The following is a 22,489-nucleotide window of genomic DNA, read 5'->3' on the forward strand; positions in this document are numbered from 1 at the left end:
TTTACTCTCAGTGCTATACCAGAGACATACAAAGTTAAATGATCCTCACCACCATCTTCTATGGCAGGCGTCCCCAAACTACGGCCTGTGGGCTGCATGCGGCCCCCTGAGACCATTTATCCGCCCTCTGCCCCCGCTGCTGTACTTCAGGAAGGGGCACCTCTTTGACTGGTGGTCATTGAGAGGAGCACAGTATGTGGCGGCCCTCCAACGGTCTGAGGGACAGTGAACTGGCCCCCTGTGTAAAAAGTTTGGGGATGCCTGTTCTATGGCAGTGGTTCTTAACATTTTTTTCTGTGGGCTACAGATGAGCAGGGGTGGGAGCAGGGGTGGGAATGCCTCTGGTCTAGTTACACATCTGATCAAAGTTATAGATACCCTCCCTGCTGCTAGCGGGGGCAAAGAAAAGCTATAGATACCAAAAAAAAAAAAAAAAAATACAAATACCTTTGTATAGAATTTCTCAGGGTCCATAGATCCCAGGTTATTGGGCTGGGCAAGGTGGGTCATGCCTGAAATCCCAGCACTGTGGGAGGCCAAGGAGGGCAGATCGCTTGAGGCCAGAAGTTCAAGACCAGCCTGATCAACATGGTGAAACCCTATCTTTACCAAAAATATAAAAAATTAGCTGGGTGTGGTGGCGCACGCCTCTCGGGAGGCTAAGGCAGGAGAATCACTTGAAGCCGGAAGGCGGAGGTTACAGTGAGCTGAGATTGTGCCATTGGACTCCAGCCTGGGTGACAGAGTGAAACTTTGTCTCAAAAAGAATATCCTATTGTTCTTATAATAAAGTTGGTTTTCATGGGCAATTAAAACATTGGGTTTGCCACTTTATAATCAGTACAGAATAGGCCTTACAGCTATCCTGTCTCACTTGGGAGGCCTTGCAGAATAGAAACGTATGTTCCAATCTCTCATGCGAGGAACCCACCCAAGAATCCTGCTTTCTTATCTGAATCTCTTGTTGGTCCTCAACCATCTTCTCTGTTACTCCTCTTGCTAAAACTTTTTTTTTTTTTTTTTTTTTTTGAGACGGAGTTTTGCTCTTGTTACTCAGGCTGGAGTGCAATGGCGCGATCTTGGCTCACCGCAACCTCCGCCTCCTGGGTTCAGGCAATTCTTCTGCCTCAGCTTCCTGAGTAGCTAGGATTACAGGCACGTGCCACCATGCCCAGCTATTTTTTTTGTATTTTTAGTAGAGACGGGGTTTCACCATGTTGACCAGGATGGTCTCGATCTCGACCTTGTGATCCACCCACCTCGGCCTCCCAAAGTGCTGGGATTACAGGCTTAAGCCACCGTGCCCGGCTAAAAATATTTTTTGAGACAGAGTCTTGTACTGTTGCCTGGGCTGGAGTGCAATGGTGCAATCTTGGCTCACTGCAACACCTTTGCCTCCTGGGTCCACACGATTCTCCTGCCTCAGCCTCTCCAGTAGCTGGGATTACACGTGCATACCACCACACCAAGCTAATTTTTTGTATTTTTAGTAGAGCCACGGTTTCACTACGTTGGCCATACTGGTCTCGAACTCCTGACCTCATGATCTGCCCGCCTTGGCCTCCCAAAGTGCTGGCATTCTAGGCGTGAGCTACTGCACCTGGCCAAAAAATTTACTTTTTAAGGAAGTACTATATGAGCACAGTTGAGATTAAATTCTACTGGGAAAACATACATATTTTCTTAAAGTTTTCAATAAGGTCGAAGAAAACAGGGATGTGAAAAGGTGAAGATTGTTTATTATAAAGATAGAATGTTTTTTCCTAAAGGAATGTCTAAATTGATTTAACTTGGCAGTTGGAATGCATAGTAAAATGTATGTTTGCTTTACAGCACAGCAAGGCAGAGTGGAGTCTTTTAGTTTTAGAAAATGTTATGTTGAAGTCTTAAGGTGGAACGTCAGCAGCAAGACTGCTGCCAGGACCAGCACAGAACACGGGACACACTACCCTGAACAAACATGCGGAGGGCTGCTCCATCTCTAAGTGTAATGACAATAACTTGTCATCAGCTTTAATTTTTAAACAGCCCTCCAGTCCATTTCCCTTCATTCAGAACATGAGGAGGGAAGGCTGAGACCCCTAGTCTTAACCAGGGCAGCATAGGTAGTAGGTGGTTTCTGAGTCTTCAGTGCTGAACAGCAGAGACAGATATACTCTTCAAGCTCTCTGGGGGACCCCAAGCAAGGGCTGTAGGCAGAGCCAAGTGGAGGACCCAGTGAGGAGCTGGGGAAAGTGGCTAGTAAACTTGATACAGGCAAAAACGAACAGGCCCCTGCCCCATTCCCCAGGATCCGCAGCCCTACCGCTTTGGTCTCAACTTTGCTAGACACAAGTGGGAAGGCTGAAAGAGTCCTGGCCTAAACTGAAGTGCAGCAGGAGGGCTTGAGCAGGGGCTTCTAGGAGCTGAGGAAACAATTAGTCTGCTGGGGTTCCTTCCTTCTAAACATCATCTACTTCCCCTCAGTTTCCCTGGTCCTAAAGAGCACCCCATAGGCTACCACCCAACTACAATCAAGATGACACATTCACTGATTGCAAAGTACGCTGCTCACTGAAAATATTTAAGGCTGACAGCCAGCCAAGGACTAGTTCTGCAACTGGAGAAGCATACAGACCTGTGGGCCCCTCTGAGCCAGCAAACGCAAGCCTGTGCTGTGCAGAGGGAGGGCTGCTGAGCCGGGGACACTCGGCAGCATGAACCCCCAGAGAACCCCCACAGCCCTCCGAACAGCTGGGCAGATGGGTGCTGTGGCTAAACTAGACAAAGGCGAGCAGCCTCTGGCAGGGGTGGGGAAAGGCTTGACATTCCCAAATTTATTTGTTCAACAATGGTTATCACGCTGCATTTGTGGAGTCTAGACAGGAACCCAGAGCTCACATCAAAGGGAGACAGTGTAGTACAGTGATTTGGAAACAAATTGCCTGAATTCAAATTCCACCTCTGCTACTCTCTATGGGAACTTGGTTAAGTTACTGAAACTTTCTGTGTCTCAGCTTTACTAGGTGTTAAATCAGTTTAACAGTGTTTACCTCAGAGTTATTATGTGTTTTAAATACGATGCGTGGAAAGCACTTAGAATGCTTGTACATAGCAAGTGTTACATAAATTTTGTTAAATTAATAAATGAATGATACAGGACTGAGAGACAGGATGCAAGGTCAACAGCTGAGACGTATGTTGATGTCCTAAGTCAGAGAGCTCCTAAGTGGGGTTTGCCCTGCTGACATATTTTTTTTCTTTCTTTTTTGAAATGGAGTCTTATTCTGCCAACCTGGCCGGAGTACAGTGGCACGATCTTGGCTCACTGCAGCCTCGACCTCCTGGGCTCAGGGAATCCTTCTCTTTTAGCGTTCTGAGTAGCTGTGACTGTAGCTGTGAGCCACCGTGATGGGGTAATTTTTATATTTTTTGTAGAAACAGGGTTTGGCCATGTTGCCCAGGCTGGTCCTGAACTCCTGAGCTCAAGCAATCCACCCGCCTCAGCCTTCCAAAATGTTGGGATTACAGGTGGGAACTACTATGTCTGGCCCCCACTAACATCTTTACGACAAAAAATGAAATTGAAAAAAATCAAAAGAAAAGAAAGGAGAAAGTGAAATTTCAAAGTGCAAGAACACTTGCTTCCTTCACCTGGTCCATCTCTGTGATGAAAACTCCCCATAACCCCAAACCTGGGGAAGCTGGGGTAGAAGCAGAGGATAAAACTTGAGTCAATTTTACAATTTGTTAGTGGTTCTGCTGAAAGGCTTGGTGGCTAACATAAGGTTTTATTCTTTCAAATAAACTTTAATATTAGCATAAAGTTCATATCCCCCAAACACTCTATGGATTTTGAATGAAATTTTTTTTTTCAAATTTAAAAGTTGAACCTTTGTTTGCTTGCGTGAGACAGGGTCTTGCTTTATTACCCAGACTAGAGTGCAGTGGTGTAATCTCAGCTCACTGCAACCTCCGCCTCCTGGGTTCAAGCAATTCTCCTGCCTCAGCCTCCCGAGCAGCTGGGATTACAGGTGCCCACCACCATGCCCGGCTAATTTTTGTATTTTTAGTAGAGATGGGGTTTCACCATGTTGGTCAGGCTGGTCTGGAACTTCAGACCTCAAGTGATCTGCACACCTCAGCCTCCCAAAGTGCTGGGATTACAGGCGTGAGTCACCGTGCCTGACTGAGAACAGCCAAACAGATAAATAGAAATAGAAATGCCTCTGCCACTAGACTGTACACAGTTTATTTAAAAATTTCAAATCACTGTAGGAAGGATAGGATGAATTTCAACCTTTTTTTGCTTTTCTTCGAAACAAGGTCTTATTCCTGTCGCGTAGGCTGAGTGCAGTGGCAAGACTGTGGCTTACTGCTCACTGCAGCCTTGACTTCCTGACCTCAGGTGAACCTCCCCCCTCAGCCTCCTGAGTAGCTGGGACTACAGGCATATGCTACCACACTTGGCTAATTTTTTTGTATAGACAGGGTTTGCCATGTTGCCTGGGCTGGGTATTTCAACCATTTTAATAGAATAAATGGTATATGTAGTGCCACTGTATTCCAGTCTAGGCAACGGGCTAAGACTCCACCTCAAAAAAACCCAAAGGACAAAACCCCAAAAAACCCCACCCCAAATCAGCAAAAATGCTACATCTTCTCTTTTTTCTTGTGGCATCATTAGAAAAAGTGTCAGCTATTTTAGAAAATGTTGATGCATTCTTAGCAGCTCTGGTAAGAGGCTTATTACTTTGGTGTGAAAGTAATTGCACCAACTTCAAATTTGCTACTTCTAATGGCAAAAGAACCGACAATTACTTTTGCACCAACCAATACTTACGAACTTGTTATCTATTTTGTTTCCCCCCATCTACTTTTCAGGAATGAAAGATAGCAGCCGTATGAATCTGCGATAAGATCTCAGACAGAAGAGTGTTTCTGAGGTGGCCAAGTGCCAATATAATCCTTATCTTTCATTATGTTTGCTGCAATGGGAAGGAAGAGAAAGGTCTGTAGACCTGGTTTTCTGAGGTTTGCCAGCAATGGGTGTGAAAGGTGAGAGGCATTCAACAAAGAGCTCCTGAAGCCCTAGTGAAGGCCTGTATTTGTAGTGAAGGCCCCTATTTGTCGGTCCTGAAGGTCAGAGTCCTGGAACACAGGGGGTTCTGGTGACCAGCAGAGAGGAAGGTAGAGTGAAGAAAAACAAATGGGCTGAACTGCATAACTGCTTACATTAAGGTGTATAAGATGAAAAGAGTATTGAGATAACTGTGTTCAAAAAAAGAAGTAAAGGGCTGGGTGTAGTGGCTCATGCCTATAATCCTAACACTTTGAGAGGCTAAGGCAGGAGGATCCTTTTGAGCCCAGGAGTTTGAGATCAGCCTGGGTAACAAAGGGAGATCCCATCTCTACAAAAAATATAATTTAAAAAATTAGCCAGGTGTGGCAGTGCACACCTGTGGTCCCCGAGTCTCAGCAGGCTGAGGTGGGAGGATAGCTTGAGCCTGAGGTCAAGGCTGCAGTGAACCAGCCTAGGTGACAGAGCAAGACCCTATCTCAAAACAAACAAACAAAGAAGTAAAGGAAGGAATTCATCTAGTAGCCTTCCCCAGCCTTAGGCAATTTTACCTGCATCTAAATGAAAAGCACTTGTGAAAATCTTTATATTGATGGTTTAAGAGACCAAAGCCTATTGAAAAAGACAGAGAACACGAAAATAAAGTAATGTGAGTGCTTGGGTAGTTCCTTTAGTGTTGGGATAGACGTCCAGAAGAAAGAAGTCTTCAGGATGCACAGGTGCTGGGTGCAATGTCTTTGTCAGGTCTGCTTTGGTGGTCCAGAATTTAAACTTCTGGCATGCATGGGTCATTATCTTTTTTTTTTTTTTTTTTTTAAAGATGGAGTCTTTAAAAAAAGACTCTGTCACCCAGGCTGGATTGCAGTGGCATGATCTTGGCTCACTGCAACCTCCACCTCCAGGGTTCAAGTGATTCTCATGCTTCAGCCTCCCAAGTAGCTGGGATTACAGGTGTTGCCATCACGCCTGGCTTATTTTTCGTATTTTTAGTAGAAACAGGGTTTCATCATGCTGGTCAAGTGGTCCTGAACTCCTGACCTCAGGTGATCCACCTGCCTTGGCCTACCAAAGTGCTGGGATTATGGGTGTGAGCCACTGCATCTGGCTTTTTTTTTTTTTTTTGAGACAGGGTCTCTACCTCTCACCCAGGCTGGAGTGCAGTGGTGTGATCATGGCTCACTGCAGCCTTGACTTCCTGGGCTCTAGCAATCCTTCCACTTTAGGTCCCCAAATAGCTGGGACTACAGATGTGCATCACCACCCCTGGCTAAGTTTTTAAATTTTTTGTAGAGATGGAGTCTTACTATGTTGTTCAGGCTGGTCTTGGACTCCTAGACTCAAGCAATCCTCCCACCTCGGCCTCCCAAAGCACTGGGATTACAGGCATAAGCTACTGTGCCTGGCCTATTATCTCTAACTTGAAAAACACCATCCCCAGGATACTGCTTCATAACCTCACCTGCCCCAGCCAATGAAGTCCAATGTGGTTATGGACTTCATCAAGCTCCACATGCAGTGGTCCTCTATCCCTGCTAGTTCCATCCAACAAATGCTACTTTAGGACTGAATAATATCCAAATTGCTCTTAGAAGAGTCATCTGTTATTCTCATTTTTATGTAAACCATACTCTGAAATATGGGATACATTTTTTCCCCTAAGTAGTATCTGTTTCCAAGTTAGTTCTACGTCAACAAACAGCACCTTGTTCTGCTCTCATCTGGTTCTTCCTGATAATAAACTTTCTGATTTAAAAAACTTGGACTGGCTGGGCTGTGGTGGCTCATGCCTATAATCCCAGCACTTTGGGAGGCCAAGGTGGCAGGACTGCTCAAGCCCAAGAGTTTGAGACCAGCCAGAGAAATATGGAGAGACCTCATTTCTATTAAAAAAAGAAACAAGTTTAAAAAAAAAGTGACCTACTGGCAGATACCATAAGCTTGTCGGCTCAGAAGTGACAAACATAGGCCAGGCACGGTGCCTCATGCCTGTATATCCAGCACTTTGGGAGGCTGAGGTGGGTGGATCACCTGAGGTCAGAGTTCAAGACCAGCCATGGCCCATCTCTATTAAAAACACAAAAATTAGCCAGGCAGGAAGGTAGCAAATCACGCTGCCAGGTATGTACCTATGCAACAATCTTGCATGTTCTTCACATGTACCCCCAAACCTAAAATGCAATAAAAAAAAAAAAATCAGCCAGGCATGGTGTGGCATGCCTGTAATCCAGCTACTCAGGAGGCTTAGGCACGAGAATCGTTGGAACCCGGGAAGTGGAGGTTGTAGTGAGCCGAGATCATGCCACTGCACTCCAGCCTGTGTGACAGAGCAAGACTGTCCCGCCCTCTCCCACAAAAAAAGAAGTGACAAACACTGGCAACAGGACACAATTCGAAAGAATGATGAAAAAGAGAACCTCTAAAAGTCTAGCCAGATATCAAAATTGCTGATTAAGAGGGAAATATCTGGTTCCAATCCTGAAGTAAATCCTAGCATTGTGGGTAAAAATTTTAGAAGACAGAAGGATTATCAAAGTTATTTGGATCACGTCCAATATTAGATTAATTCTTTGGATTTCCAAGGGCAGATGAAATGATTGGCCTTTGCCAAAAACTGCTGGGATATGGCACAACTCAAGGGTCTGATTTGATACAGAAAAGCTGCATTGAGAAAAGGATAACTTCCAACTCTCGAGGCCTGAGTTCAGCAAATATTGGCAGTCATAGACTGCGGATGGCCTGCTTTGGGGGAACTACTGGCTTTTAGGATGTAAACCAGAATATTCCCAGATCACAAATATAGCCAACAACATGCAATCACACCAAATGATTCACACAACCCAATGCTACTGAAAAGAGGCGGCTTCCAGTAATCAATAATAGCGGGCGTGGGTCAACTTTATTATATGGCTGAACAGGTCTACTTGGCCAAGAGCCAGATGGTCCTTAGACTTACCTATAAATTCATCCATCTGAAAAGGTGATGCTGGAGGGGAGCCAGAACTATAAAGCAGTCTGTTCTCTCTCAGACAGGTCAAGTTGATTAGAATGGATAATAAAGTTTCCTACCGAACCCACATAGGAAGTTATTTTTAGCAGTTCCATAGTGAATAATAGCAATCACACTTCAGATGAATGCCACATAGCCAGATATCCTATCCTTTGCTCAGAGTGGATTAGGACTCTGATGAGGAATAGAAAAAGGTAAAAAAATAGAAGTCGGATTCTAACTAGAGAGAGAGGTTTTTCTTAATTCCAACCATGGTCCATTTCATTCTGAACATGTGTGGTTATAAGATGTCCTTTGTCCTGCAGCATTCTGGCTCAGACCAACTGTCTAGATTTAGGTTAGTTCATGAAAGCCTCTTGCCCTACAGAAAAAGTAGGGCTATAGCTTTAGAATTGAATTTGTTTGGCATTTTTGGAAAATAATTCTCAGACGCCACGATGGCTCTTTGCATTTCCTATGTTCTTCTTCTCTGGGGGAACAGAGGTACTTTGTTTCCTCCTATTCCAAAGGAGGACACAGCAGTATGTTTTTCTTCAAAGACTTTTCCAAGTAAGAAAGCATTCAGTTCTTAGGGACCTACCATTAACAAAGTGCCACTAATGCCATTAATGAACCTCTGCCTAAATGATGGAAGAATGTTATTTATCTATCTTCATTCCAGGATTTATTTATTTTTTTGAGATGGAGTCTCACTCTGTCACCCAGGCTGGAGTGCAGTGACACAGTCTCAGGTCACTGCAATCTCTGCCTCTCGGGTTCAAGAGATTTTCTTGCCTCAGCCTCGCATGCCACCACACCTGGCTAATTTTTGTGTTTTTAGTAGAGACAGGGTTTTGGCATGTTGGCCAGGCTGGTCTTGAACTCTTGACCTCAGATGTTCCACCCACCTTGGCTTCCCAACATGCTGGGATTAACAGGCATGAGCCACCATGCCCGGCCTCATTCCAGGACCTTAAAGCAACAATTTCCTCAAAGCCATGGAGTATTTAATTTGTTCTGCTTAATTATATATTATTTAAAAATGTAACAAACAATCACATAGGATCTCACAGAAAATATGTGGCCCTCCTCTTTGACCCAGACTTCTGAGGCACTTCCTTGAACAGCCTAAGTCTTGCCAACTGACTCCTTACCAAGTGGACCCAAAGAGCTGGGCTGGAATTGTATCTTTTTGCCATTGTATTTCTATGAATTTCGTCTCTTATTCACCAATATCCAGGAAGTCAAAGAGCTGGGGAAGAAGCGCAGGGTGGGGTCATGTAATTGGCTAAATCCAGAGGTCCTTGGTGAGGCTACATATAACAGGAAGCAGAACCACAGTACCAACCAGAGAGGCACCAGCATCACAGCCTGCTGCCTGACCTTGAGCACAGGTGAGACGGTGGAGCCTTCCTTGATGTAGTCAGAACATTCCATGACGGTCCTGCCCATGGGAGAGTCTCTGCTACGGTAAAGGACACTGATCTACCCTACCTGATGATAACTAAAAGACAAAATGTGCCTCACAGCAAATTTTAAGGTGCCTCTCAGCAAGTCTTGTCACAACAAGATAATCCCTTTTAAGTAACAATTCAATTAGGTAGTCATTATCATGGCATTTTCCTTCAGGAACCCCCATGTCTCCTACTAGTGAAAGGAATCACAGGCTCCGAGAATATTCCTAGGCATCAAATGCCTATGAATGAAGAAAAAAAATCAAAGCTCACACTCTTTCTGAAGGGTTTGTTGCCAGTCACGTCAGGAAGGTTTAAGTGGAAACAGGGAAGAAATTCAATAAAATATTTATGCTCTCTTACCATTAGCATCTTGGACTCCAGTAAGTGCTCCGACGGCTGCTGCGGTTTCCCCAGACAAGACGATCTGTCCCCCACCTTGTAAGGTGGCCTCAGCCAGGGTGGCGACAGCATGGGCGGCAGCTTCGCTGCGGGTACAGGAACAGGAGAGAGGGGGATGTGTAAGATGAAGAGAGGGACAGCACTGCAGCCAAGACAAACCATCCTTTCAATGCCTTCCGTGGGTCTCTCTACTGACTCCATAGTTGTGATCCTACCAGCAAATACGTGATAACAGTGCTAATGGATAAAGCCAAGAGGAATTCTGAAATGCTAATATTAATGGCTAGAGTTTCTCTGAACCTAGGTAATGAGTGTTTGAGGACAGAAGGCACTCATTATCAGTTTCTTCCTTATCAATATCAATTCAGTGCCTGCAAGCCATAGTGGAAGCTCTGATCCATATTCACAATGCAAAAGCCATTTTGGTTGTCAATCACAAGGTTTTCCTTTTCTCTTTTCTCCTTACAGTAACACAAGGCAGACCATCTGAGACTGTCCTTTTATAGCCAAGGATGAATGATAACATGAGGAGTTAGCAGCAACCTGGACTTACTCTTCAATTCATATTAAATAATTTGACTTACAGTCATGCTTTTCAAATACAAAGTAATGGGTGACTAATATCCTGAAAAGTCCAAGTCTTCCTTTTGACCCAGTGTATATGCAGCAGGACTAAAACAAAGACTTAAAATGTAAAATTAGCACTACAAGTCCAAACTGTTTGCCTCTATAAATACAACAAAATAATAAACCTCCCTACATTGCACAAATGCTCTGTAGAATAGAGACATTAACTATTTGTTTGTAGTAAGTACTATTTTAGCAGTGTGTGTCTCATTTTTCTTTTTCTTTGCAGTATGCTTTTACTGTATGCATAAATACCCATTTTTCTTGATCCTATGATGCTACAAACTGTAAGACATACTATTATTTTTATGGGCCAGTAAGGAAGAAAAATTTCTGACAATTCTAAGATTATAATTTGCCATCCAAATTTCATGATCCCTTGAAAAAACAGGCAAATTCATGATCCCTTCTGGGAAAGTATCAGGTGTCAATTTGCAGTTACTCAGGGACTACTGAAAATGGGCATGGAGAAAAAATAACAACAACAACAAAAAAAGTGGGCATGGAATAGAGATGGTGGTGCCATTTAGTTAGCCGAAGTGGATAAATAAGCCAGTTGAGTCAGCTTTGCTCTGAAGCTGCAGACTTAGCTGTAACATGGCAGTGGTCTTGCAAGCACAAGCTGTTAAGTGGGTAAGGGGACAGGGACTAATTGGGGTAAACATGTTAGGGCTGTGGGCAAATCCACAGGTACCAAACCCAGTAATGTCTCCTTCACCTAAGACAGTCAGCAGACAAGTAAGACAACAGATAGAGTAATTCCCCTGCAAAAGACCTCCTGGTCACTGCAAAGATTTTAGGAAGCAGTAAAAGAAACTGAATGGACAGAAAAGTCTCATTAAATAGAAAAATTTCCCCTTCTTACTAATTTGTCTTGCTTTTTAATTTTTATGCCTGTGTTTTACAGTTTTCTTTTTGAGATGGAGTTTCGCTCTTGTTACCCAGGCTGGAGTGCAGTGGCGCGATCTCAGCTCACTGCAACCTCCGCCTCCTGGTTTCAGGCAATTCTCCTGCCTCAGCCTCCTGAGTAGCTGGGATTACAGGCATGCACCACCATGCCCAGCTAATTTTTTGTATTTTTAGTAGAGACGGGGTTTCACCACGTTGACCAGGATGGTCTCGATCTCTTGACCTCGTGATCCACCCGCCTTGGCCTCCCAAAGTGCTGGGATTACAGGCTTAAGCCACCACGCCCGGCCTCTTTTTCTGATACTAAAAGCAATATACTTGTTTTTATAGATAGCTTGGGCAAACTCAAGTATAAAAGAAAATTTAAAATATCGTAATTATTTCCTTCTAATCTTAACTACAACTTTAAAAAGATAATCATTAGGATTGTACTGTACAGTTTTAAAAATTATTTTTTTGTAGTAAAATGCACATAACATAAAATTACATTCTTAAGTGTGCAGTTCAGGGATGTTCAATACACTCAGAATGCTGTGCAACTACCACCTTCATTCATCTCCACAACTCTCTTCATCTTGTAAAACTCAAACTCTGGACCATTAAACTTCCTGTTCTACCATCTCCCTAGCCCCTGGCAACCACCATTCTACTTTCTGCCTCAATGATTTTTTTCATTTTTGTTTTTATTTTTTAGAGACAGGGTCTCACTATGCTGCCCAGGCTGGTCTCAAACTCCTGGGCTCAAGTGATCCTCCTGCCTTAGTCTCCTGATGCAAACAGCTGGAACTATAGGTGTGTGTGCCTTTGTTGTCGTATTTAAGAAATCACCAGCAAATCCAATGTCATTATGTTTTGTCCCATGTTTTCTTCTAAGAGTTTGATAGTTTTAAGTCTTAGATCCACAGCTGTTTTTTGTCTCTATGATTTTGACTACTCTATTTCACATAAGTACAACCACACAGTATTTGTCCTTTTGTGTCTGGTTTATTTCACTTGGCAGAGTGTTCTGAAGGTGCATCCATGTCGTAGCATTTGTCAGAATTTCCTTCCTGTTAAAGGGTAAGTAATATTCCATTGTGTAGAATATACCACATTTTGTGTACCCATTCATCTGCTGATGATCACCTGGGTGCTCCCACGTTTTAGCTATTGTGAATAAATAATGCTGCTGTGAACACAGGCAGATAAATATTTCTCTGAGATCCTGCTTTCAATTCTTTGGGATATATACTCAGAAGTGGATTTGCTGCAACATATGGTAGTTCCATTTTTAATCTTTTGAGGAATTATCATATTGTTTTCCACAGTGGCTATATCATTTTACATTCCCACCAATAGTGCACAAGGGTTCCAATTTCTCCACATCCTCACCGACATTTGTCATTTTCTGTTTTTGGATCGTGGCCATCTTAATGGGTGTGAGGAGATATCTAACTGTACTTTTGATTAGCGATGTTGCACATCTTTTCTTGTGCTTACTGGCCATCTGATATCTTCTTTGGAGAAATGTCTATTCGAGACCGTTGCCCATTTTTGAACAGAGTTTTGTTGTTGTTTAGATGTTCTCTATATATTCTGGACATCAATCCTTTATCAGATATGATTTGCAAATATTTTCTCCCATTCTGTGGCTTGCCTTTTTCCTCTGTTGATAGTGTCTTTTGATGTACAAATTTTTAAAATTTTCATAAAATCCTGTGCCTATTTTTTCTTTGTTATATCCAAGAAATTACTGCCAAATCCAATGTCATGAAGTTTTGTTCATGTTTTCTTCCAAGAGTTTTATAGTTGTAGGTCATGGAACCACTTTGAGTTAATTTTTATACACGGGCGTTAGGTAAAGGTCCAATTTCATTCTTTTGTATGCAGATATACAGTTTTCTTAATAGTTTTCAATGCTGAAAATGCAGTCCTTTCCCCATTGACTGGTCTTGGCACCCTTGTCAAAAATCATGTGACCATGTATGTGAAGGTTTATTTCTAAGCTTTCAATTCTATTCCATTGGTCTATATGTTTGTCTTTATGCCAGTACCATACTGTTTTGATTACTACAGCTTTGTGTTAAGTTTTGAAATAAAAAGTGTGAGTCTTCCAGTTTTGCTCTTTTTTTTTTTTTTTTTTTTGAGACAGAGTTTTGCTCTGTTACCCAGGCTGGAGTGCAGTGGCTTGATCTCAGCTCACTGCAACCTCTGCCTCTGGGGTTCAAGCAATTCTTCTGCCTCAGCCTCCTGAATAGCTGGGATTACAGGCACCTGCTACCATGCTTGACTATTTTTCTTTTTTCCTTTTTGTATTTTTAGAAGAGATAGGGTTTCACCATGTTGGCCAGGCTGGTCTCAAACTCCTGACCTCAAGTGATCTACCTGCCTTGGTCTCCCAAAGTGTTGGGATTATAGGTGTGAGCCTCCACGCCTGGCCCAGTTTTGCTTTTTTCTATTCAGGGTCCCTTGAGATTCCAGACATTTTAGGACAGGCTTTTCTATTTCTAACCAAAAAAAAAAAAAAAAAAAAAAAAAAAAGAAGGGCCGAGCACGGTGGCTTATGCCTGTGATCTTAGCACTTTAGGAGGCCGAGGCGGGTGGTTCACTTGAAGTCAGGAGTTCAAGACTAGCCTGGCCAATATGGTGAAACCCTGTCTCTACTAAAAATACAAAAATCAGTCACCCAGGCTGGAGTGCAATAGCACAATTTTGGCTCACTGCAACCTCTGCCTCCTAGGTTCAAGTGATTTTCCTACCTCAGCCCCACTGAGTAGCTGGGATTACAGACATGCGCCACCATGTCTGGCTAATTTTGTATTTTTAGTAGAGATGGGGGTTCTCCATGTTGGTAAGGCTAGTCTCGAACACCCGACCTCAGGTGATCCACCCTTGGCCTCCCGAAGTGCTGGGATTACAGGCATGAGCCACCTCGCCCAGCTGACATCTTAATAATATTAATGTATTTACCGTTACTAAAATCATTCTTTCTTCATAAGGCTACTAGTTACTGTCAATATCCTTTTCGTACAAATAGTTTTAAAAGCTCGCTTTTTTCACTCAGCATTCTATTTCCTCCATGTAGATATTCTCTGACATTTACTCAAAATGATAAATTAAATGCAAAATTGATTCTTCCCTTTTTTTTGAGTTGTTTAGATATGGCAACTGCTTTCACGTGGAAAAAATAAACAAAATTTAATTTCCAGGTTCCCTTTGACTTACAAGGTCATGATGACATATTTTACATTTATTTGTTTCCTTCATAAAAGAATTGGGACATATTAAAATTGTGCAAAAAGCTGAGCAAAATCATTGAGTTACAGGCAGCCTCTACAGCTGAGCTCATGCTCTCTGCTGACACACCTCCTGGTGATCTGGCATCCACAGCCAGTCATCCATAATATCTGTAATGTGAACTCAGAGACCAAGGGGACCCTTGATCTGGAATTACTACTAAGGCTGTTCTTTACATTTTTCATGATAGAGTTTAATTTTAAAGAGCTTTGTACTTATTAGACAGACTTTAATGAATAATTTTTAGTACCTAAGGCCTTAATTTTTAATATTTTGCTAAGAAATGTATATTAATAGGGCTGGATGTGGTGGCTCACGTCTGTAATCCTAGAACTTTGGGTGGCCAAGGCAGGCGGCTCAAGAGATCAAGACCATCTTGGCCAACATGGTGAAAACCTGTCTCTACTAAAAATACAAAAATTAGCTAGGCGTGGTGGCACACGCCTGTAGTCCCAGCTACTCGGGAGGCTGAGGCAGCAAAATTGCTTGAACCTGGGAGGTGGAGGTGTCAGTGAGCCGAGGTTGCACCACTGCACTCCAGCCTGGTGACAGAGTGAGACTCTGCCTCCAAAAAAATAAAATAAATAAAATAAAAAAAAAAAGAAATTTACATTAATAAATTGGGAAATTTCATTAATTACCTATATCGGAGAAAAAAAGAGAATAAATAAGTAAATATATGACCAGCCAATTTTACAGCATCCACCTGTCAATGATTAATGATAAAAATATTTACACTGTGACCTGAGGCTTTATGGAAAGTAGAAAAGTATGTTCTTTGGGAAAAGCTGTGTGATAGTCCAAAGAAGAAAACTAACTGAGAACAGTTTATATGGAAATATGATCCTATAAGGTCACCTCAATGACTGCTTATTCCCTACAATTCTTCTCTTAATTTACAATAATCTCATCTTTATAGCCATCAAAGGTGACATCCTGCCCCTCCTGTACCTCCTGAACACACTCTTGCAGGATTAGTTTCATGGGCAACGAAGGGTGAGGGTAGCTCCTCAAGCTTGGACATGAAAGTGTATCTGTACCTCATCACACTCATTTTATTCTACTTGAAGCCCTAAAAACTTGAAGTTGCTTTCTTTAACTTCTTTCTATAATATGGTATGGTAGAAGAAAGGCTGAAAATCAGCAACACCCTGAAACAATCTGGAATGCCATCTGAGGGGTCCAATGCAATGGTGGTGACAGGTTGACAGGTCAGTATGATTAGTTATTCTGCCCCTAGTTAGGGTCTTTACATAGGGCATAAAGAAAATGATGATGCCTATGGCAAGTGGAGCTATCATTTCCAGAGTGATTCTAACCTTTTACACTCAACTTTATGGGGAATGATCAAACTAAACTGCTAGAAAAAGATTACATTCATTTAAAAAGGTGAATGGGATTAAAAAGTCCCTGAGCTAGACCCACTTTACAATTTTTAGACAAAAGTCATTTCAAAACCAGAGCTACAAATAAGAGGTTTCCATCAACCTTTTATCTGTGTCTAATCTTTACCTGTAGGAAAGAAAAGCAGTTGTACCATCCCTGACCTCTATTCCAGACAAGAATTCTGATCTAAGTTTTCCATCCCATGTTATTGGACAAATACCAGTGCGTATATAAAGCCTCATTTTATTTTAATAATATGTCTAATTTTAAGTTAATAATATTTTCATCTTAAAGATTAAGAGCAATTTTTCTTTCAAAATATGACTCACTTTTTAAAAGCAAAATCTTCACAACAAAAAAAAGGACATTCTAAAATTCCCTGAGAAGAGGAATTTATCTAAGTATTTCCCCATAGCACTGAGTCACAGCACTGCACACAGCAGACACACAGTAAATACTGTCTCAGTATTGACAATATACTATCAATTACGTTTCCACTACTTTAGAAATGTAGAGTAAGTCTACAAAGCCATATCATGATCTCTACATGCAAGAACTATCCTGGCCAGATTGAGGAAATGGTTTTGTAGAAGGACATGTTTAAGAGGAACTACAAGTCCAGGACAGCTTAACCAAAGAATTGAAAATTCAAATTAATCACTGTCTCACAAGCAAATGATGACATCACTTCCTTTCCTCTTAGGTTGTTCAGGCTAAATAGCTTATACATATAAGCCATATGTATCTATATGTATGGATGTATATACACACACACATTTTTTTTAAAGCTGTGATGTTCTGCTCATTTGTTCACTTTGATTCCCTTCTCATTTCCTTTCCAAAAGTTCTGATTTATTCTTTATTTTGAAATTGAAAATTAACATAGTTTTTAGGTTTTTAAAGGATAATTTCTCCATACCCATTTGGGGTTGTTAGAATGCCAGGGTGGGCTAAAGGCTGTGGAGCCCTGGGCCCTTGTTGTGACTTGCAGTATGAAACTCTCTTAACGGCATGATTGAGAAACAAGTCTGTCCTGCAACTGTCCTGACTGCATTTTACCCTGTACAAGATGAAGGAGCCCCTCTGTCTCCTTACTCCCCAGCCTGCCATTGCACGTAGCTTCCTCTCCCTTCTTCCCCTGAGCCCACATCTGCTGTTTACATTGCAGCAGAGGTGCAGGTGGTTATTAGAGAACCATGCTTGTTTTATCTCCACCCGAAACAGAGACAAGCTGCAAGAGGGCAGATTATGAAACTGCTTTGTCATCACAGGAACAAAGACCAGATTTCTCTGTGTATTTCTCACTGAGATGACTTCCAGCATTAATTCTGTGAAGAGGCTCAGAGTGTAGGGACGAAATGATTCTAGTGCATCTCGTCCACAAGGAAGCAAATGTCAAGGACTTGTGTCTTACATCCAACCCTCCTGACTAAGATATTAGACGGTGGGTTACCTCTCTTGGGTTCAGAAAGCCCTGATGTTCCCCTAAGAGTCTGCTATAGTCTAGTCTCTGCTGCCAAGCTTGGTTTCTTCATCCCCAGCAGAAGCTGCAATACACCAACCCCTAACACTCACTGGGGCATCGAACTACCTGATTGCAATGAGATTTCAACATCTCTTTATTCCTCCTCTATGCCACAGTGAACACATTCTCCTTCCTTTGGAGTAAACACTGTAGCCACCTCAGCTGCATCTGAGTTTGTTAACAAGCCCTCAGGGGATACCATTACCCTCTTGCCTTTAGAAATAAGCCCTGGTCTTTACAACAAAGGGAGCCCAAAGTGCCTCATATTTTCCACCATGTAGAGAGTTCCCAGGGCATAGACACTTCACTGGAATACCCAAGGTGTGGGCTGCAAGTCTCAATGAAATCAAGTTTTGCTGGTCTTTAATGAGCGCCTGTTAGGCCTCAAGCTACAGTGGGGTGGGGGGCTCTGAACTAAAGTGAGGGATGGTCTCACTTTGGCTATGCCTTTCAGGAAGTTTATCTGAGTGTCTCTCTCGAAGGGAGGGGTAGAATTGAGCCAAGTGTAAGGAACCAAATAAGACTTTCATGTTACTGAAAAGCAACATGGTGGGTATATACGTGAGTAGGGGAAAAAAAGAAATGAAGACCAACGTGGCTCAATGGGCTGAAAAAACGTTCTGATCATTAGGAACTAGCTGGGTAACTCTGAGAAGATGAGAGAGAGAGAGAGACAGAGAGAGAGAGGAGGGAGGGGGGAGAGAGGGAGGGAGGGAAAGAGAGAGAGAGAGAGAGAGAGAGAGAGAGAGAGAGAGAGAGAGAGAGAGAGAGAGAGAGAGTTTATGTGTATGTGTGTGTGTGTGTGTTTCAGTTTCTTATTCCTAATCGACTACCAAGCCCTGGCCATACTTCCTTTAAAATGAATCACTTTACCTCCATTCTTACTACTTTAATTTCTTAACAAGGCATACCTGGAGTGCCTCTTCCTAACTGATCTAATCTCCTCTCACTATAATCAATTCAGAAGAGACAACTCTTAAAATAGAACTTAAATGATAATAACTATAATTCTTGAAGTGCTAACTATGGGTTGGACCCTGCAATGAGAATTTTATCTGTATCATCTCATATACATGATTCTGTATGATGAGTATTATCCTCATTATAACAACAGGGAAAACAAGGCTCAGAGGTTGTGTTTCGCAGGGTCAAATCGTTACTGAGTGGTGGAGCCAGGATTCAAACCTGAATCTGTATGACTCTGGAACCCTGCACTATACAGCCTCATACCGTGAACTGTACACAAATCCATCACAGCTCTCTAGCATCTATCATGATCAATCTAAACCTTTCACTGAGTTTATATTTAGGGGAGGTGATCCCCCTCCTCTGAATTTCTACTATGTTCATAGTCTTTACCATACAATTCAATAGTGAGTTACACTCTCTAAGTCACACTGTTTGCTAAGTGTTTTACTTAAGGCAGTCTCCCCAGTAAGAGTATGATTTCTTTGAGGGTAGAGTATATGCTAGAGCACCCTTTTCTCTATTTACAACCTTACCCAGTAGCGTGCTGGCATGCCACCAAAGCTCAGTGACTATCAGGCATTAACAGCTGCTATGCATGAGAAGAGCAGCCTTACTGCATGCAAGGCACTGACCTAAGGATTTCACATGGAGCAGCTCAATTCTCATAACACCACTAGAAGGCATGCACTGTGATCACCCCCATTTCACAGAACAGGAGATCCTGGCTACTGAGAGTTCAAATGAACTGCTCAATGCCAAACAGCTTGTAAGTGACAGAGCTGGGCTTCAAACCCAAGTAGTCTGGTGTCAGTTCTCACACTTTTGACCATTAATTAAAATTGCCTGAGTTCATTAAAAATACAACTGCATCAGGAATGAAGAAGAGGGAGAATGATATGAAGCTGATCTTTCCTGTCAACACCAGTAGAAGGAATCAGGCAGGGAACAGTACAATCAAGTTTTAGAAACCACCTCTTGGAGCAACCCATTCGGCAGCATCCTTCCTAACATACCTCAAGAGAAAAGTTCATCATTTTCCCCAATAACCCAAAACTTACTTATCTTGAGCTCACTGATAAGCAAGGGCAACACATTTTCTCAAAAGCAAGTAAAATCAGCTGCTTGATGCTTCAACATGGATGAATACCCCCTCAAAAATACAATTTCTTTTGTAGGGTAAAAGGACAATTAATCTGAAGCGTCTTAATTTGTTCTGTATCCCTTGAAAACACAAAGCACTCAAGCCTTGTTGCTTCTGGTTAATGGACACAGAATAGGATAAAGGGGAAGGGTTGACCAGCAGGCCTGGGCTGGAGGTCAGAAAGGCTGCACTGGTTGTTGGGGCTGGGTGGTGTCAAGAGTGATACGGAGATGATCTTTCCATCCACAGCCAGTAGAAGGAACTAAGCAGGAAACAATACAATTGAGTTTTGGAAACTACCTTTTACTGGAGGATTCCATTTCACATCACCTTTCCTAAGCACACCTGAAGGAAAGAAGTTTAATTTTTCTTGGTAGGGACTGACCTATTATAGGCCAAACTACAATATCTTATGGGCTGAGAGAGTTAAGTTCCAACTGCCAATTGTGGCAAATTGAGATACATTTCTCTTTAAGAGGCCTCCACCCATATCTGCAGGGACAGATTTACGATCCTCATTTATTCCCGGACTCTTGCCACCACCTGTTAAGCGCCATGGTGACCGTAGCTCCCTGCTGCATCTCCTGAGAAGCTGCCACTGCGGCCTCTGCCAACGATGCCACTGCCTGGGTGGCCTCTGATGCTTGCGTCGTCTGGATGGTCATCTCACCTCCCTGTAACGTGGCCCAATTTTGTTCCACCTGAGGCAGAAAGGACAAGATTATAAAAAAACTAAACCACAAAAGTACAATTTTAAAAGTAATTTTTCTAATAATTGCTACTTTTTGGCTAAATACACATACTCTTTAAAGTTAACATGACCTGCAATGTACAGAACAGAGTTTTAAGCATGCTACCTTTTGCATAAAAAAGGGGGTATTAGAATATATACCTGAATTTGCTTGCATTTGCATAAAGAAATTCTGGAAGGACACACAAAAGAAGCCACTGAATATGTTCTCTGCATTGTATGTGTGGGGTTGAGAGCAGCTGGAAACAAGCTGGATGGGAGACAGAAAGCAAGAACTTCTACTGTACCCTTTTTTTTTGGGAGGACGGAGTCTCCCTCTGTTGCCCAGGTTGGAGTGTAACGGCACAATCTCAGCTCACTGCAACCTCCGTCTCCTGGGTCAAGTGATTCTCCTGCCTCAGCCTCCTGAGTAGCTGGGACTATAGGTGTGTGCCACCACTCCTGGTTAATTTTTGTATTTTTAGTACAGATGGTGTTTCATCATGTTGGCCATGCTGGTCTTGAACTTTTGACCTTGGGTGATCCACCCACCGCAGCCTCCCAAAGTGCTGGGATTACAGGTGTGAGTCACCATGCCAGGCCCATTGTAAACTTTTAAATATGCTTCTCAATTTACTTCACAGTGTATACATATATCAAAACAACATGTTGTACATGATAAATATATACAACTTTCGTCAATTTAAATAAATAAATAATAAGTAAATAAATGAAGTTTAAAAGTTAGAAATAGGCCATGGGAGGAAAAAAAATTCAAACTATACCAAAATTTCAAACTGTATCAAAGGGAATATGATACCAGTACTCTAGACCCTTTGCCCAAAGGTCTGATATACTTTGCCCACTGTGCCTATTTTCCTTGTTTTTCTTTTATTATTTTTATCATTACACAATATTCCATGTAATACACCCATTTTCCAGTGTACCTTTGCAGAGCTATTCCCTCTATATGGAAGTATATTTACACACATACACCCCCTATTTCCCCTTTCTACTCCCTCCTCTTTAAAATAAAAATGGCAGCAGATTCGACATATCTTTTGTATCTTGCTTTTTTCACAAACAGTACATCTCTGAAATGATTCCATTTTTGGAACATATAAAACTACTCTACTCATTCGTGATTCTTAAGAATGGCTGCATAGCATTGCATTATTTCTTTTCTTTTCTTTTCTTTTTTTTGAGATGGAGTTTTGCTCTTGCTGCCCAGGCTGGAGTACAATGGCACGATACTGGCTCACCATATCCTCCGCCTCCCAGGTTCAAGCAATTCTCCTGCCTCAGCCTCCCGAGTAGCTGGGACTACAGGCATGCATCATCACGCCCGGCTAATTCTGTATTTTTAGTAGAGATGGGGGTTTCTCCATGTTGGTCAGGCTGGTCTTGAACTCCCGACATCAGGTGATCTGCCCACCTCAGCCTCCCAAAGAGCTGGGAAGCATCACATTATATAGAAACATCATGATTTATTTAACAAGTCTTCTCTTAATGCACATTTAGGTGGTTTCCAGTCTTTTGCTAGTAACGGTGCTGTGATGAAGATCCTTATTATACTACTATACTTTGTATATCACATGTGAGTCTATTTATAGGATAAATGTCTAGAGGTAGAATTATAGATCATACTTATTTTGGCATTTTTATTTTTGATGGAAACTGCTAAATTCAGAAACAAATTTTTTTTTAGAAGCAGAGTCTCACTCTATCTCTCAGGCTGGAGTGCAGTGGCACGATCTTGGCTCACTGCAACCTTCGCCTCCCTGGTTCAAGCAATTCTCCTGCCTCAGCTTCCCCAGTAGCTGGGACTACAGGCGCGTGCCACCACACCCGGCTAATTTTTATATTTTTAGTAGAGACAGGGTTTCACCATGTTGGCCAGTCTGGTCTTGAACTCCTGACCTCAAGTGATCCGCCTGCCTCATCCTCCAAAACTGTTGGGATTACAGGTGTGAGCCACTGTGCCCGGCCTCAGAAACTAATTTTTTAAGGTGTAGCAAAAATTGC

At 42.3% G+C, this 22,489-nt stretch overlaps 1 protein-coding gene across 10 annotated transcripts in view; it reads right to left on the reverse strand.

The window, feature by feature from the left end:
- Window positions 1-22,489, reverse strand: part of NRF1 (nuclear respiratory factor 1) — a 144,028-nt gene that overhangs the window by 20,546 nt on the left and 100,993 nt on the right. For all 10 annotated transcript variants that reach the window (XM_074379074.1, XM_039472942.2, XM_074379075.1 and 7 more), the window contains 2 exons: window positions 20,278-20,435; window positions 9,863-9,987 (listed from right to left, as the gene is read on the reverse strand). In XM_074379074.1, the coding sequence (XP_074235175.1) occupies window positions 9,863-9,987; window positions 20,278-20,435 (283 nt within the window). The remainder of the gene's footprint in view (window positions 1-9,862; window positions 9,988-20,277; window positions 20,436-22,489) is intronic.

The sequence above is a fragment of the Saimiri boliviensis genome, chromosome 10 (genome assembly GCF_048565385.1).
Source record: "Saimiri boliviensis isolate mSaiBol1 chromosome 10, mSaiBol1.pri, whole genome shotgun sequence".
Taxonomy (NCBI): Eukaryota; Metazoa; Chordata; class Mammalia; order Primates; family Cebidae; genus Saimiri; species Saimiri boliviensis.